At 33.2% G+C, this 17,699-nt stretch overlaps 2 protein-coding genes across 2 annotated transcripts; one reads left to right on the top strand and one right to left on the bottom strand.

Annotated features, from left to right (window-relative positions):
- Positions 1–481: 481 nt before the first annotated feature.
- Positions 482–1,618, bottom strand: Bka (FCF1 rRNA-processing protein Bka). Its single transcript, XM_089635382.1, has 2 exons — positions 1,392–1,618; positions 482–1,156 (listed from the first exon to the last, which is right to left on the bottom strand). The coding sequence occupies exons 1-2, from the start codon at positions 1,392–1,394 to the stop codon at positions 542–544; spliced, it is 618 nt and encodes a 205-aa protein (XP_089491508.1). The 5' UTR covers positions 1,395–1,618; the 3' UTR covers positions 482–541.
- A 197-nt stretch (positions 1,619–1,815) lies between these two features.
- Swt1 (Swt1 RNA endoribonuclease) lies at positions 1,816–16,988 on the top strand. The gene is made up of 18 exons (XM_089635381.1): positions 1,816–1,994; positions 2,857–3,103; positions 5,327–5,386; positions 5,640–5,750; positions 5,880–6,605; positions 6,704–6,838; positions 7,040–7,174; positions 7,499–7,884; positions 7,971–8,145; positions 8,235–8,396; positions 10,281–10,384; positions 10,468–10,797; positions 12,997–13,183; positions 13,298–13,820; positions 14,189–14,326; positions 14,480–14,650; positions 15,669–16,291; positions 16,539–16,988. Exons 2-17 carry the CDS (start codon positions 2,857–2,859, stop codon positions 15,757–15,759), a joined length of 3,681 nt encoding a protein of 1,226 aa, XP_089491507.1. The 5' UTR covers positions 1,816–1,994; the 3' UTR covers positions 15,760–16,291; positions 16,539–16,988.
- Positions 16,989–17,699: the final 711 nt, after the last annotated feature.

Here is a 17,699-nt window from a genome sequence, read left to right as displayed (position 1 = left end):
TTGAGATCGCTAGTAAGGAAGGCCCTTAACTTCTCAAGTATCAAAAGGACCATTAGATACGAAAAATTTGTATCCGTTTTAGTTCGCAGGAGTTCAGCAGTCCAAAGGTTAACTATTTTATATTCATAACTACATACTTAATATCAGGGGGAAAATGAAATTATGCCGGTGAAAAATACTTGCACTTGCTACTCATTGAATCGACCGAAGCTACTGATTCGGTCTCAGGATCGTTTTAAGGGGACTGTATTTTGTTTAAAGTAACTTTAATGGTAATAATAATTGGATGTTTTATAAAGCTTTGTTTTCATGAAAATATCACCTCAAGTGTTGACTGCTCGTGCCCCAGGCCCCTTCACAAACCTTGGGCCCGATGATTTATCTCCCTCTCAGTGGCCCCATTACCACCATAAATTACCACTTAAGAATCGATTGATTGAGAAAAAAGAACAGATTATTCATAGAAATAAAATGAACATAATATAACTCAAATCTTAATTTAATAGTCAAAGAAAACTTGTAAAACACAATAAATAATAATCTAAATAGCACCTTTAGGGGCCCCATACGCATCGGGCATTCTTTCTATCGTGTACCGGTGTTGCGATACAAACATAATGGGCACTCCGGGGATCTTCCTAATTCTTCTTTTTAAGTCCTTGTCATTGGTAGCCACAATATAACACTTATGCTGCAGCACTCTATTCACTATACAGTCATCAGCATATGTTCCCTTGTGAAGGCATTTGATCCTCTCAAACCGAGGATCCTTGATGATCTTGAGGGCCACCCTGTATTTCCTGCCCAGCTTCTCGAGTTCAGCCAGTACGCAATCTGTAATGTAAGGGATACATTTGGCGTAAAGGGTGTCCATCATGTTTTGGATTATGTCCAGTTTGTTCTTAATGGAGAAATTGATGAAGTTCGTATCGATGAGAATATGGTAAGGGGGCCCCAGCTGTGTGTTGTATTGGAAGAAAAGCGCGGAGCTGGCCTGGGTAACTTCCCTCACCTTTAGTTGATGCGGGTCCTCCGCCTTCTTCTTCTTGGAGATGGTTCGTAGCTCCGGCTTTATGCGACTATCGGTGGGCTTTATCATTTTCTTCATTTGGGCGAACTTTTTCACCACAATTTTACGAGTTTTCTTTTGTTTACCCTGAAAGAAATCATAATGATTACTGAGCTTCTAAATCGTGAGTGTTGGGAATACTTCTGGCCACGAGCAGTAAATTAGCTGATTTATGACAAATAATAATAAAAACATAATCTATATCGAGGCCAAGAGATAAAATAATATGAATTATAGACCGACGTTATAAAAAAACAATTATAGATCACGAGAAGCAAATTTAATACATTGTTAAATCATAAATAGATAATTCAATAATTACCATGTTTATTTAACCGCAGTCAAATGTCAAAATATTACACTTAAATAGCGCCTCCGGAAGATTCGGATGATTACTCCTAATTACTTTATCCGTGGTCAGGTGATCTGATGGGATCAAATCAACTGTATTGAATAATAGGATAAAAACAAACTTCGGATGTTTTCGCGAATTTTATTAAAAAAATATATAAGTAAACACGTGCGCTGAGTAAAGACAACCATAGATATACACACGCATAAATAAACCACTGTAGATATACCACTTGACCATAAACAAACAGCTCATTCGAAGGCAGGATCGAAACATTTACGTGATCGAAATATTTTGATCCAAACCTCAAAATAATCGAATAAATATGGTACTTTGGTATGGCAACATTTTGGTAGGTATATCAATTCAGTATATTTTTTCTATGATATTGCGGACGGATGTTGAATTGTCAAATGAATAATGTGAAAATTTGACTAGTTCTGACAAGATTTGTTTTATAATACTATTTTCTACGGTTGGATAGTGCATTTTTATTAGAAATAAAGTACTCCGTGTTTCCGTTTTGTTCAATAAGCATTCATTATTTAGTGTCATCGTTTGAATTGTACGAAGGTTTGTATACAAATACATCCATGTGCATCAATATTTGTACACAAATAATAAAATAACAAATATTTAATGAAAAACGAAACTTGTTATCATTCTTAGTTTATATTGTGATTGTTAATGATGTTGATAATTATAAATGCTCCAAGAAAAATATTTTGTTTTTGTTTATTATTATTTTTAATTTCGTAGTTGATACAATAATATATTTGACCATTTAATATTATACAATTTCTAATAACTTTGATAAATATACGGAAAATAGGGACACACTTAAATCGCACAATTTATTAAAAAAACACTAGTAGTTAGAAAATAATGAGAAGTAAGTATTTCAGTTTCAATAATGCATTTTTATAGTTATTTCGTAAAAATTAAAATCGATTGTTCGCTTGGTGGCCATTGTTATCGATGTCAAAGTTTTAAGGGCCTTACAGATCACTCAATTTGGTTGGTTCAACCGTTGCGTGTCAACCGTTAAACGTCATCTGTTGAGTATCAACTTTTTCGCATACAACACATCTCCACATGGTTCAACTTTACGTTCATTTCAACCAAATTGAGTTGTCAGCAAGGCCCTTTAAGGTATTTTTTTTATTCTATTATTTAAACCAGTGGGTATAATTAAAATGTAAAAAAACTAGCCGATTTTAATATTATTATGAAAAACATGGCAAGAAGAAAAGATTTTAAGTTACGTTTTTTTTTTTTTACTAAATAGCTACTAAAAAAATTATTTTATATTTTCAAAAACTGATATACTTACTTCTCATTATTATGTTACTGATAGACGGTGTTTTTAAAATAAAATGTGCATATTAAGCGTGTCCCTATTTTCTGCAACTTTTATCAATAGTTTTCTTTTCAGATGGCACGAAGAAAAAATAAAGTTAAAGGAGTGGTCAAACTGCAAAAACCCAGCGAAGATCAAAATTTAAAAGCTAAATTTGAGCTGGCAAAACAGATCATTGATCAATGTATTCAATCAACTTCACACCCATCTTTATCGACTCCATTGACCCTGAAGAAACTAATAGACAATAATAATGGAACTACGAATTTAACACAAAAAACGTTGAATAACAGAAAACGCCGTAATAAAAAAAAAGCCACAGGTAAAAATATTTTTATTTAATTTCATGACATGTTTAGTCAGGGTCAGTCATTTTTGGTAAATATTTACCTAAATGCCGTACTTTTAATTGGCACAGATTATGAAAATTACGATCAGTTTTAACTTAACCTCTCCAGCGTTTGAGGGTCATGAGCGTCAGCGTTTTGACCGGTCAGTGGTTGAGTGGGCATAGCGCTTGGGTCTCACCCGAGCGTCGCGTGTTCGATTCCTCGGCTGGCTAAGTCCTCCATCACAACACACGCAACATTTTCGGCTTTCTGTGGTGGTAGTAGGAGATTTTCAAACATTGTTGGGTTATTCGTAACCCGGAAATGTTTGTCTTTCTTTTAAAAAAAAAAATTAAAAAAAAAAAAATTAAAAATATATGACCGGGCGTCCATATTTTATAAAAGTATTTTTTATTTTTTTTTCTATCATGCTAAAATACATATTTTTTTTGACGTTAGAAAGATAAATAATAATTCTTTCTAATTTGCTTCAAATATTTTTACTGGAATCCATTAGTAAAATCCTAAAAATAGCCAAAATGAATAATTCATATCTCTCGCCGCTATCATAACATTCGGTTTAACTTTAAAAATTATTTTTCATTATATAAACGAGATAAAAAGTTCTTACAAATTCCCCACACAAAACAAAATGTGTCTCTTTGAAATATCGAGTTCTCTCAATTTTCCTATGATTGAATTAAAAATGTCGTTATCGTTTTTGACAACATTTTTCACGTTTGATACTAAAATTTTATTATTTAGAAATAGTCATGTTTATTTTAAATGCGTACACCGAAAAGATAATTATATCTCGTTTCTAATATAGTATTTGTTTTTACGGAAAATTAAAAAATAAGATATACAGGGTGTCCGGAAACTCGTAGTACAAGCGGGAAACTGGTGAATCTACATCACATTTGGAGTCGATTTTGTAGTATATTTTTTTTTGATTTGAGCTTTCGTTATCGAGTAAATCGAGTTTGAAGTTGATTTTTTTTTTTTTTTTTTTTTTTTTAATCAAATTCTTATAAATTATTACTGAAGATCAAAGAACCCAACTAATTAAAACTATTTGAAAGTAAAACAAATGAAGAAACTCGGATTTGAAGCATTATTTTGAAATCACCCTTCATTTAACCCGGTGTAATCATAAAATATTTCTGCTCTGCAGGGTTAAAACATCTGTTATTCAACCCTAAACACCAGAAAAAACTTTAACCCTAAAATAGCCGAAAAATATTTTTTTTTGGTTTTTTTTTTTTTTTTGTGAAAATGCTCAAATCAAAAAACTTTATGTTTTTTTGGGTTCCCCATGTGGTGTAGATTCTCCAGTTTCCCGCTTGTACTGCGAGTTTCCGGACACCGTGTATATAGCGCATTTGAAATACACAGAAAACATTGCAAACTGAACAAATGTGATGAATCACTACAAGAATAAACTATTTACATCGAGTTTTGGATATGTTTGACATTATTTTTTAAAATGTAATTTTTATTTTTATCAATTGAAAAATATGGAACAAACAATATGATATTATTATGAACTCTGGTATTTTTGTGATAGTTAAATGGATTTTCCAAATCCCCATGGCTCGCAATAGAAATGACCTTGCTAGCTGAAAATAGTCATATTCGCCAAGAAATTACAGGCAGGAAAAGATGTGCAAATTTCATTACCTTTCAAGAGTTTCCTCTCTGTCTCCTGCACCGCACTTCATTCCAGACGACGTTAGCGAAGGTCTTTTGTTTTTGTCGAGTTTACCCTACACTATAATATAAGACTGTGATCGTTGTAACAATGATCACTGTAACCAAGTGCACTATAACCCAGTTCGCTGCAACCAAATTCGTTTGTGTAATAAATGTCAAATTTTCAAATAATTACAAGCAATAATTAGTCGCCAGAAATATCAATACAAATTGAAAATATCTTCCGAGTAAAAATAAATGCCGCCAACGGAAATTGAACCCGTACCGTCTGATGTCTGGTCAAGTACTCTGAACCACTGAGCTATGTCGGCCTATTTCCAACCCGCCCAATAATTTAATATGTACTAGTACCTCAATCAACAATTACTGCTTATTATAAATATATATTTTTTGGTTAATTTTGTTAATTATTGCTTATAATTATTTGTTATCCTTTATGCTATGCATAAAACCTTGTCTTATAAACATTAGTTCATCATTAAAAAAATAAGTCATATTTTCAGTTCCAAATTTTTCTCAGCCGGAAGAAGAGAACAGACCCTTGAATATTCACCAGCAACGAGGTATACTTTGGTTTTATTATTTTATTAAGTGCTTTGGATATTTCGTACATGTGAAAATTACTATTTAAAAATATTTGTAACTAGCCTTTTGGACAAAGAATTGAAGAATGGATGAAAGTAGCCTATGTCACTTCCCAGTCCTCCAACTATCCCTATGCAAAAAATTACATCGATCGTTTACTCCGTTACGCCAAACAAACACACCTTCACATTTATATATAAGTTACGATAAATAATGCCATTTTTTTTTCAGTTTTAGACAAGCGTTTAAATAAGTTGGAAAGTGAAAATAAAGCCAATGCCAAAGCTAAACATGTCTCCTGTGAAGGTAACAAAAGCAATTTGAATGTTCATCAGCTAAAAGGTACGCCATTCATTCTGCCAATAAATAACTACAATAACTAATGATATCTTATTTTTCTTTTAAACAATATTTGATTATTATTAACAACATAAAAAATCTGATATAAATAAAATATTTGTTTCTTTTCAGTAATGGAAAAAATTGCAAAGTCTAAAAATGCTGGCGGTGGAAAACCTGCTTTGGCATCTAAATCAGGAGTGCCTACTAAAACATCACCGCGATCAAAAAACACTGCTCTTATTCAACCTTCAGTATCTAAAACTCCTGTATCAGTTCAAACACCTTCGGGAACAAAAACTCCTGTTCCTCCAACCCCTTCGGGATCTAAAACCCCTGTTCCTGCTCTAACTTGGGCACGTAAAACTCCCGTTTCAGCTCAAACTCCTTCTAAATCTAAAACCCCTGTTGCTGCTCAAACTTTCGCATCTAAAACTCCTGTTTCAGCTCAAACCCCTTCGGGATCTAGAACCCCTGTTCCTGCTCAAACTGAGGCACCTAAAACTCCTGTTTCAGCTCAAACCCCTTCTAAATCTAAAACCCCTGTTCCTGCTCAAACTTGGGCATCTAAAACTCCTGTTTCAGCTCAAACCCCTGTTCCTGCTCAAAATTGGACACCTAAAACTCCCGTTTCAGCTGGAATCCCTTCTGGATCTAAAACCGCCGTTCCTGCTCAAAAGTGGGTATCTAAAACTCCTGTTTCGGCTCAAACCCCTTCTGGATCTAAAACCCCTGTTCCTGATCAAACTTGGGTATCTAAAACTCCTGTTTCAGTACAAAAGTCTCCTGGATCTAGTATCCCCGTTTCAACTCAAGCTTTGAACACAAAACAAAGCAAAAATGAAACCCAAGTTGGAGGTAAAATATTATTAAATCATCATAATATAATATTTGATTTTGTTCTAATACCTTTCCTTTTTTATGTTACAACTTTTAAATATTATTTGTTCTTGAAGGTTCTCAAAGCACCGTAAAAACAATGCAATACTCAAGAAAGAGACATTCTCCTAGAAATGGTGGAAATTTGCCCCAAGACAGCAGATCCACATTTGAACATGTCACCCCCTATACAAGACGAGAATCAAGAGTTGGTAAGAATTTAATTCAAAATTTGAAACTATGAAATTAGAAAGCTTCTATGTATTTCGTTATGATAAAGAACTCAATTTCAATTTGTTACTAAAATATAATAGGACTCTTGGGGTGATTTTTCACAAAAATATGCACTACACAAATCATCCAAATTTATTATTATTTGCCTGTTATTTATGATCAATTTTGACTTATTTAAGGCAAAGAAAGTGCGGAGGCTCGCTTAAAGCAATTCAGAAAGCGTTTATCTGAATCTGATTCTGAAACCCCTAAAGCACCATCGCATAGTAAACCCACAGCCAGATACTTGCAAAATGACTCGATGACAGTGGATGGTGAGTTTAAAACGTGAATAAGTATTTTTGTAATTGATAATGATACATTTGTAAGCTATTTCCTCTGTACTCTTAACCCTTAGGATACGACAAACTACAATAGCAGTTCAGTGAATTCATGACTACCTTCAGGTGCACTGTAATTTGCAGTGTCTAGAGCTAGGTTTTAGAAGTTTTGAACGCATTTCAATATTGCCCATGAAAATTCCTCAGTAAAATGTTGACAATATTATATTTGGCTTTGAGATATTTACAAAATACTACCCGTATTCTAAGGTTTAAATAAAGAAACACTTGCTTACTGATTTTTTGATTTATTTTCAGTTCAAGTGTCTAAAAGAAGGTCCGAGTCAGATTACGAAAACACCAACAAACGTAAAAAAGTAGAACCGCTTGAGGAGCTATTGAACACGAACAATGAAATTGTTTGTGCTAAAAATGTTTTTGACACTTCAAATAATGTATTTGACACTTCAAATAAGGTTTTTGACACTTCAAATAATGTATTTGACACTTCAAATAAGGTTTTTGACACTCCAAATAATGTCTCTGACAATTCGAAAGACGTATTTGTCATTACGAATAATAACAGCGTCTCAAGTTTTAAGCCAGAAAATACAATCGTCATTTCTTCCAATGTTACCGACCAATCCAAGAATTTTGAAGAAGAAGAAATGGATTGGGAGACAGTAGCAGAACATATAATGCAGGTAATTTGTTTTCTCCAGATCCAGGAATGTATCTTAATGAAATGGTGTATTTAGTATTTTCTTTTAAAGTATTTTTATTTTCCTAGGTGCGTGGAGGTTCACAAAATTCAACTTCAAACAGTAGTGTAAAATTTTCAGATAATAAAACCATTGGAAAGTCCGTGAGCAATTCTTCCAAACCCATTTTCGTAGTTGTGGATACTAATATTTTCATATTGCATTTGAGCACAGTGGAAAAGCTAACAGATCCTGCCAAGAAAGGTACAGAGTAACATATTTTGAATGTTATTTATTTAACAATGCTAAAAAATTTTGTTATTATAATTTTTATGAAATTCTCGTCTTTGCAGGTATTGGTTGTGAAATTCGTGTAATGGTTCCATATATTGTTTTGTGTGAACTGGATAAACTTAAATTATACATGCACGGAAATTTTGCTAACACTCAAGCAATGGCTCGAAAAGCCATGAGATATTTACATAACAATTTGACATCAAATCCAAAAATATGCGGTACGTACATATCTATTTTTGAATAAAAAATTATTTCTTGGCATCTAATTCAGTAAACTTAGGAGAATTTGAACGATTCTTAAAATTTCAAAGTCAATTTTCAAGTTCTGTTATTATTTCAGTTCTGTTAAGGAACTAGCCTATAATGATATAGTAACAGAACTTGAATAGAACTTTCACAGAACCCGAAAATAAATGTTGAAATTTGATAAATTGTTCAAATTCTCCGAAACAACCCGTCCTTAAAGTCTTTAGGTGACTGCCTCATTTTTTTATGACATGATCTGTTATATAAAAGGGCTTTCTGGCACTAGATATTATTAACCTTTTACCCGCTCCTGATAAACACTTATGTGATTTGGAAAGTCAAGCCCACGTCGCGGCTGACGCTTGTGTTTGATCGAGCGGCATCGAAGATTCAAATCAAAATTTCGCAAAATGGGTAGGTCAAATGGTACTCGACCATAAGAACTATACCTAATTTAAAATGTGGCTTATTCTGTGGATTACTCGATTGACATCTGTTGAAATATTCAAGAAGAGATATCTTTACTTCTTCCTGATAAATCTGCAAAAACAAAGTCCTCAATTTTCGGCGACGTTGATCTCCTGCCATTTTGGTTCGGTTCGGTTTTGTTTATTCAATTTTATATTCTAGATCTGTCGTCATAGAGTATGATTGTAGTTTTAGTATGGGATTTGTTCGTAGAACCCATGTTTATGTTATTGTAATAAGTAAAAAAAATGTCTAAATCGAGCCGCACATGGTGGATATTTGAGGTCATATTTGTATGGGTTAGTATCTGATACACTTGTCGAATTCCGTCTCACGCTTAATACGCAAAGTTAAGTGTGAAGGTTAGGAAATACGTATAACCCACAGACTTATGAATATATAGACTAGAAATTAAAGGTGAGGGGAGAAATCAACTGTTGAAGAACGAAGGGGGTAAAGCTGACTGTGATTCGTCAATAAATCAATCTGACAGTATATAGGCATCTCGCATTATAATATCACCATTTAGTTCTTAAAAGTAAAATCTGCTTTTGAATGAATAGACATTTTTACATGGGAGCGCAAATTACTCGCCACGTTATGAACAAATTTGCGAAGTCCAAATTCGGCAAAAAAAAATTTCTTCTATTTTCAGAGTCGAATATTTTGTTTACGTATTTAGTTAAGACACTTTTATAAGTGTTCATAATTTACTTCCCAGTAACAACGATGCGCACACTCGAGAATCGCTATATTCGACCAATGTTGGCTCGATGTGATAGTATATGTTTCTACAACTGATTCATATTATACGACGTGAATAAGCTTAAAATGATGCTTACATATGGAATGTAATACGACAATTGGGTTTATTCTCTTTTTCACAACTATTTTTACAAGTTTTCATATCACAAGCCACTATTTTGCCATGTTATTTCATAAAATGCCTCGACCATAGCTCGACGCTAGTTTGAACAAGAATGATGACGTCACATTCTCAAGATTCACGGGAAGCCATACGCGAGCCCAGCAGGCTCCAATGGAACCGGTATGGGGAGTGGGGAATAATACGCTTTTAATCACTTAGGGCAGGTCTACTAATATTCATATGTCTATGGTATAACCCAAACTAAAATCTATTTTTGTGCTTGTTTACATCTCCCCCACTTAAATAGTTGTTTACTTTAGTAATTAAGCTGAAATCAAGTTTTTTTTTAATTGAAGTGTGAGTCGGAATTCAGCAACTTTACCTAGTATTGTCATTGGATTCGAAGTTGTAATGATATATTTATGTAACATGCATAGGGTTGTTTATTATGATTGACTGTGTTATTATGATTAATATGTGTCTATTATTTTCACAAATTAATTTTAATATTAATCTTTAGGTCAATCAGCTAAGACTGCGAATGAGCACTTGGTACCATGTCATGTGGCGGATGATGAAATATTAAACTGCTGTTTACAACTGTCTGAGGCCGGGGAAACAGTGGTAAGGAAATACTAATAAATGCTTCAGTGTCTACCAATCTGTAATTATTATTCAACCAATAACCTCATGCATTTCATTTCTAGGTCTTGTTGACAAATGACATCAATTTGTGCAACAAAGCTGCTGTCAATAAAATAAATATGCTCACCCACAAGCAATTTGCTGTGGAGTTCTTTGAATCTTTGAACTCAACAGTGTCTAGTGTAAACTCTGCTAATATTTATGAAAACAAACTGCCGCCTGCTAAAATCAAACAAGACTTGCGTTATGTTAACAGCCCAGAATTAAACCAAACAGCTGAAGTAACAAAAGTTCCCAGTGAAGAAAAACAAATAAATATTTGCAACACAACTGCTGACAAATTTAATTGTATGGAAGCCTTGCTATGTCAGTTTTTGTCTGTGCCTTTGGAGGTTTGAAAATTTTTGTAATATTATTTGAATCTTCTTTATGAAAATTCTGTTTTCTATCTAAGATAACATTTATAAGCCAATTTTACTACCTAAGAAATCAAAGGGTTTATAGATGCACACATTTCTTGACATGTATAATCCTGTTTTATGGTTCCTGATCAGAAATTTGTTAGTTACTATTTATATTAAGTCGATGCACTACGTCGTTTAATATTTTGAATCGAGCCGCTATCAATAACACACCTTACGTAGATGGCGATATGGCTTAAATTCCCGCTTAACACCATCCACCTGTTTTGATTTATGCAAGAAAAAAACATGGCCAAAAAGTGCCTTTTATTTTTTTTTGTGGATGTTCAGGCACAAATATTTAAATGTTTTTCGATCATTTTATAAATAACTTAATTTGCCACATAATACAATAAAACCATAACCGAAAATGGGTTCGTAAGTAGGAGATTTTGAAATTTAAAGCAGTTTTCATAGGCCTTATACATTATTTTTTTCTGGGCTTATATAAAGATTTATATAAAAAATACTCGATTATTTCAAAGGCCAAGATGTATTCTACTCGCAATATTTAATTAAAGCATCTGAAACATTTCTAGGCGACAAAATTTTCAGACCAAAAACACATGATTTTGTATTGCTACGTAGTGCATCGCCTTAAAATAGTAATAGGATTTTTTTTTAATGCAGACCGATTACCGAATAGTTACTCTAGAATTAATAAAATTATAGAGAATGTGATAAAAAAATAATCTTGGATAACGCACAAAACTTTAATTTGGGACAAGTGAAGTACCCTTCGATACAAGAGTGTTATACCACCCCTTCAGTATTGGATTGAATACCACTAATTTATTCTGTACGGGAGTTTTAAATAGTATTTTCAGAAATACATCTCTAAAAAGTATAAAATAAAGTCGCTATCCACATCTGTCTGTTTGTGCGTTTAGTTCTTCTAAACTACTCAATGGATTTTGATAGAATTTTCACTATCATTTAGAGAATTTCCCCCGGAAGGTTTATATATATACATACATATATAATAGAAAACAAAAAACCAAAATTGGAGATACTATCTCTGAAGAACAAGAAATCAACATTGGAGTTCCTCAAGGATCTGTTTTGGGACCGCTCCTATTTATTTTATATATTAATGATATAGTGAAGTGCTTAAAGTACTGTTCCATCAAACTTTTTGCAGATGACACACTTTTATATATTATAGCAAATAATATTGAAGATGCGTTGTCAAAAATACAAAATGAACTTAATGAATTATCTAAGTGGTTAAACATAAATAAATTGAAATTAAATGTAACTAAAAGTAAATTCATGGTATTAGGGAAAAAACTAAACGTACATACTGTCCTAAATATAGACAATCAAAATATGGAAGAAGTAAAAGAAATTAAATACCTGGGAATCATAATAGATAACAAGTTAAAATTTAACACTAACTTTGAAATTTTAAATAAAAAAATGGCGAAAAAGGTTAATTTCTTAAGTAGGATAAAAGGAAAATTGGACATAAAAACAAGGATATTGGTCTACAATACCACTGTAGCATCCCATCTAAATTATTGTACAAGTGTAATATTTCTAAGTAACAAAACCCAAATTAAGAGAATGGAAGTAATCCAGAACAGAGGCATGAGGTCAATACTGTGTTGTAGCAGGTACACCAGAATAAAAACCATGCAACGTCAACTCAATATTTTAAGTGTGTGGCAACGATTAGTTTATAATACCTTAGTGTTTATTTATAAGCTAAAAAATAAAATGTTACCTGACTATATGTCAAAGAATGTTAGAATTAATAGTGCAGTTCATTTATATCCTACGAGAAACTGCAACGATTTTAGGCTTCCTAAAACACACTTATCAGAAACACAAAACAATATTTATTATAAAGGTTTTAAAATGTTCAATGAACTCCCGGTAATTGTTAAGGAAGCTAAAAGTCTTGAAGTTTTTCGTGGATTATGTCTCAATGTTGTGAAATCTAAATTTTAGTATGTAAGAAGTAAATAATATTGTAGTAGTCATAGAAAATAATATATTAGGTATAAGATGTAAACTCTTATAACAAAATAAAATATACATTAAAAAAAAAAAAAAAATATATATATATATATATAATACATGCATATTAAAAATAAATTTAATTTATTTGTCATTGTTAATTTGCAGGATGAAATGAAAGATAAATTTGATAATTTATGGACAAAAGTGGTGCTTGTAGAACCTCCTTGGACTCTATCTGATATTCTCAAGTGCCTTGTAAAGCATTGGATAGCTGTTTTTAAAGAAATTCTTCCTAGAGATGTGCAAAGTGTTATAAAGGATTTGCAAGTCTTCTTTCCCCCTAGAAAGAATGGTAAATAATTATTATAATATGAAAACCCATAATTCTTATATATTTTTAGTTCGAAACATTAAATAAATTGTTAGTTCTAAAATCTATAAATATATTTTTTTTTCTTTATTACAGCAAGAAGGAGTAACACTTCTGAAGCAAATTTAAAAGTCATTTGCTCCTTGGGAGTAAAACTCGTGGAATATTTCAAACTGATCCGCAAATACTCTCAATCTGGACACAAATGTATTCAGGATATTCAGAATGTTATTACAGGAACTTATGATAAGAGTAAAACCAACAGTTTAGACAACAATACTGTTTCAACCACTGACAAAATACAAGAAAATAAATCTAAAGCTTTTTGGAAAGATAATTCTCGAGAAGACGATTTCTGGAACGACAACTCTCCTAAAGCAGCTAATAAAATGAGAAGTTCTATAATTAAACCGTCCGATGTATTATTGAATGAAATTTATACCTCTCCGAAAGAAATAATACAAAACATCCAAACAAATTTGAAGAGAGATTCTCATCAAATTGTCCCTGAAAATTCTTTGGAGATTAGCCGTACAACAAATGCATTGAATAGCAGCAGTTCTTCAAATGAGATTGTTGACATTTTAAAATTAATTCTTCTAGGGTTAAGCAAATTCTGGTGAGCACATACTTACTACCAGTGGCGTGCAGTTCACAAAGGCTGTGCCTACCCTGACTAAAATGACACATTAGAATAAATTATAGAAGATTTAAAAACGCGACAAATTTCTGATCTACATGCATTTTTTTTATGAATTTGGCAAAGGACTTGTGCGCTCATTTATCAGTTGGTCATAATAATTGGGATAATTTTTACATCTGAACACAACTACATCTGAATTTGAAAACTACACACAGTCTACCTTTGGTCATAGCATACACGCTAATGCTTACTACATACATACATTTTACATTACATATTACAAAATGTAAAAGGCTTGAAATAAAAATATTGTAATATCTATAAATAAATTAATATAATTTCAGCGCTGATTTGGCAAATGCCCTTGAAGTATCCCACTCTCTGAATATTGTGTGTGAGAAATCCACCCCTTTATGTGAATTGGTCACACAAGCAACCCCCGTTGGAAACCAGTTACAGTTAATCGTCAGCTGTACGTCCAGGTATAATTTCATGATTTATTGTCTGGCAACATTAACTTTTGGCAACCAAATCTTTTCTGCATGTTTGATGACACCATCCTTAAATATGTTGTATTAATGAATTAAATATTATTATATAAATGAATAAAATATTATTATTTTGTTCTTTTTCAGAATGTTGTCAAGTCTTTCACTGGAAAGTTTGCCACTTCAACAGAGACAGCAGGAATCTATTCTGGCATCCGAAGCATTGTCCAATATCTTGTACGACACATTTCATGGAATGGGCCACACATTTGTGAAATTGGATTCAATGGATCTTTTAGCTTTCTGTACAAGGCACAGGTATATTTTTGCACTTTCCGCAGGGGTATTAAAATGTTTCTACAGGGTGCGGCAGAGAGGACGGACGGTTTTAAAAAAATCATAAAATAGTTAATTTTTACTCAAAAACAAATTTATTGATAGAATCAGGTTCGCGAGGAAATAGCATTTGAGACAGTCATGTGTGGAAAATCACATCAGGCATAAGGTGGCCGAAATCGTTGATGCAGTGCTGGAGGCGTTCTTGGAAGTTCACGTAAACTCTCTCCAACATCGCTCTCTCAACTTGGGCGACTTCCACACGAATTGCGTCCTTCAATTCGTCCAGAGTTCGGGGCTTGTTCACGTATACTCTAGCCTTGAGGTGTCCCCATGTCCCCATTTTCAGGAGTTCGAACTGTTCGCGGAGCTCCTCTTGGTCTTCTGTTGATCAGTTCACCACGCCTGCGAAGTGATTCAACCCAACGAAGGATGGTGTTTCGAGAGGGAACAGCTCTATTCCGATGAATGTTGAAGTGGCGACGAAACTCACGCTGTACGACGTTGACTGACTCATTATTTCGGACGAAACAATCATAGGCGAAAACGCAGTGCTCCACCGTCCACGGCTCCATGACGACAACTGGTAAAACAATGCAAGGAACTAACGAGTCAAGCGGCACCCCCCCCACCTCTCTCGTAGACGGAGAGGGAGAGTACTACCCATCTCAAAAACGTCCGTCCTCTCTGCCGCACCCTGTATATATCCCATCACGCTCAACGTTTTGACACCATGCACATATGTGTTTTGGTGAAATTTCATGGATTGCACCTATCAACATCCGTATAAGCGGATAGCCGTCGATGTTTCACATGAGACAGCCGCATAATTAAGGTTAATTAACTTTACTGCCCCTCTTTGCTTGAGCTCAGAACTTTTTTTGCTTCAATTGATCAGATTGCTGCTTTAAAGTTAAAATGTCAATACATATATAGAGAGTTGACTTTCTAGTCCACATTATGAGTTATTTTCTGAGAAGAATGTTTCTTTCTTTTACAGAAATCTTCTAGAAGAGGCGTACAATGATTTTATAATCCTTCACAATCTTATAATGGAATGCAGTCAAAAGTATGCTGCTATACGGACATAGGAAGTAATATGTGTGTTGACATGCGTACCTTCCTGCAATTGACAAGATACCATTTTCAAAAATGATCAAATAATATCATAGTCCTAGGTACTAGGTTCAATTCCTAGATGAAATATCTTTTTTTAATTTTTCTGTTTCACATTTTTCGTTTGAGAGTTGTCAATATTATCTTCAATGATTAAATATTACATTTTGAGGTTTTACTCAATAAGTTATTCCACTTTAAAATTATTGAATGTTAATAAAATACTTGGTTTTGAAATTGATTTCTTTTACAAGAAATGAAAAAACTTTACACAAGCTCACATCAAAATATTTCAGACATGTTCGTCAGTGGCGTGCGTTATGACCAAAGGTAAGCTGTGGGTAGTTTTATGAAGATTTTGTTTATTGGAACTGTCACAATATTTCAAAACATAGGTCTTAGGTTTAAATTGGATAAATGGCAAAATAAGCATAATTGAAACCATTTGGCATATTAGGTAGTAATAGGAAATAAAAAATGATCAATCGATAAAACGATAGAAAAATCGTTTAACCCTTGAGACGTTGTTGATTTGCACGGATCGAACCTTCTACAAGCTTCCATTTTTTCAAAGACAATAACAAGCACTATTTCGTTCTCTTTCTGACATAAAAGAAATAATTAATTTTTAGATGAGAGGAAGAGAGATATATGCATTTTAATAATGTGCGGTCGTTCTGGGACAAATATGGTCTTAGGAGAGTATAATGCGCGAACGGCATTTGGGACTGTTTGGGTCTTAGAAGGTCCCAAGGGTTAACCTCTTGTTTGCTGCCGTATCCCACAGGCACAATCAAAGAAGATCAATATTGATAAAAAATGGACTGGAGTTCATTATTGGCCAGTTATATCACAAAACTGAAATAATAACAGAACTTGAATAGAACCTTCCCAGAACTTGAAAATCAAGTTTTGAAATTTGATAAATTGATCAAATTCTATGAAACAACCCGTCCTTACTGTTTCATTGTTTTTAATGCAAGTAGTATGAGGCATATCCTGCAAAAAACTAGATTTAGGTCAAATATAATGCAATAAAATAACCGAAACTAATTGCACAAATAGATACAATAATTTATCAATGTAGATTGATTTGTTACATAAAAATATTCACAAATTCCGTCGCAGTTTAATTTTAGGGTAGGCACAGCTTTTCAGCCTTTATGGACTGTACGCCACTGCTACTCATACTTCTATGTTCACTACCATAATACGGGCGTGTGTCTAGTGTGGTAGTCGAAAAGCATGTAAAAACTGTACACATTAATATTTCATGAATAAAAAAAAAATAAAAAAATAAAAAAAAAAAAAATAAAAAAAAAAAAATAAAAAAAAAATAAAAAAAAACTGTTGTGAGTCTTATATAAAAAAAAGAGTGGTGTTAATTTTAAATCCATTTCTACACCTGCTGTAGAAAAGTTCTCAAATTATTCGTCAGACGCAAGCAACTGTGACCATTTCCGAACAAAAGGAATTTCACAGACAAAACACAGAATCAGTAGACGATGTGAAGGGACATGGATAATAGCTGTGGAATATTTTTTTAACTTATTGGTAAATCCGGCACTGTTTTAACCATAGACATCCAAACTGATCATCAGGGAAAGAGGAATAACCAAGTTGCGCAGAGGGGGCGTGACCGTCTCCCTTTCTGTAACTTATCAATAAATGAATCTGACAGTATTCAGGCAACTTGCTTTGTAATATCACCATTTATTCCCTGAAAAAAATCTGCTAGTCCTTTTTACAATGGCGCTCAAATTGCTGGCTATATAAAAACTTAACTTCAAATCCCAAATCGGGTGAACAAAAGTTCAGACTTGTTTCCAAAACTGAATATTTTGTTTAACTATTTAGTTAGACACTTTTACAAACGTGTTATAATTTACCCACCTCGCTCATTTTTAGCGTCGCT

This window comes from Hesperophylax consimilis, chromosome 9 (genome assembly GCF_061612785.1).
Source record: "Hesperophylax consimilis isolate HC1 chromosome 9, BYU_Hcon_1.0, whole genome shotgun sequence".
Lineage (NCBI taxonomy): Eukaryota > Metazoa > Arthropoda > Insecta > Trichoptera > Limnephilidae > Hesperophylax > Hesperophylax consimilis.
The sequence above is the reverse complement of the archived record's forward strand: the minus strand, read 5'-3'. Positions and strand labels throughout refer to the sequence as shown.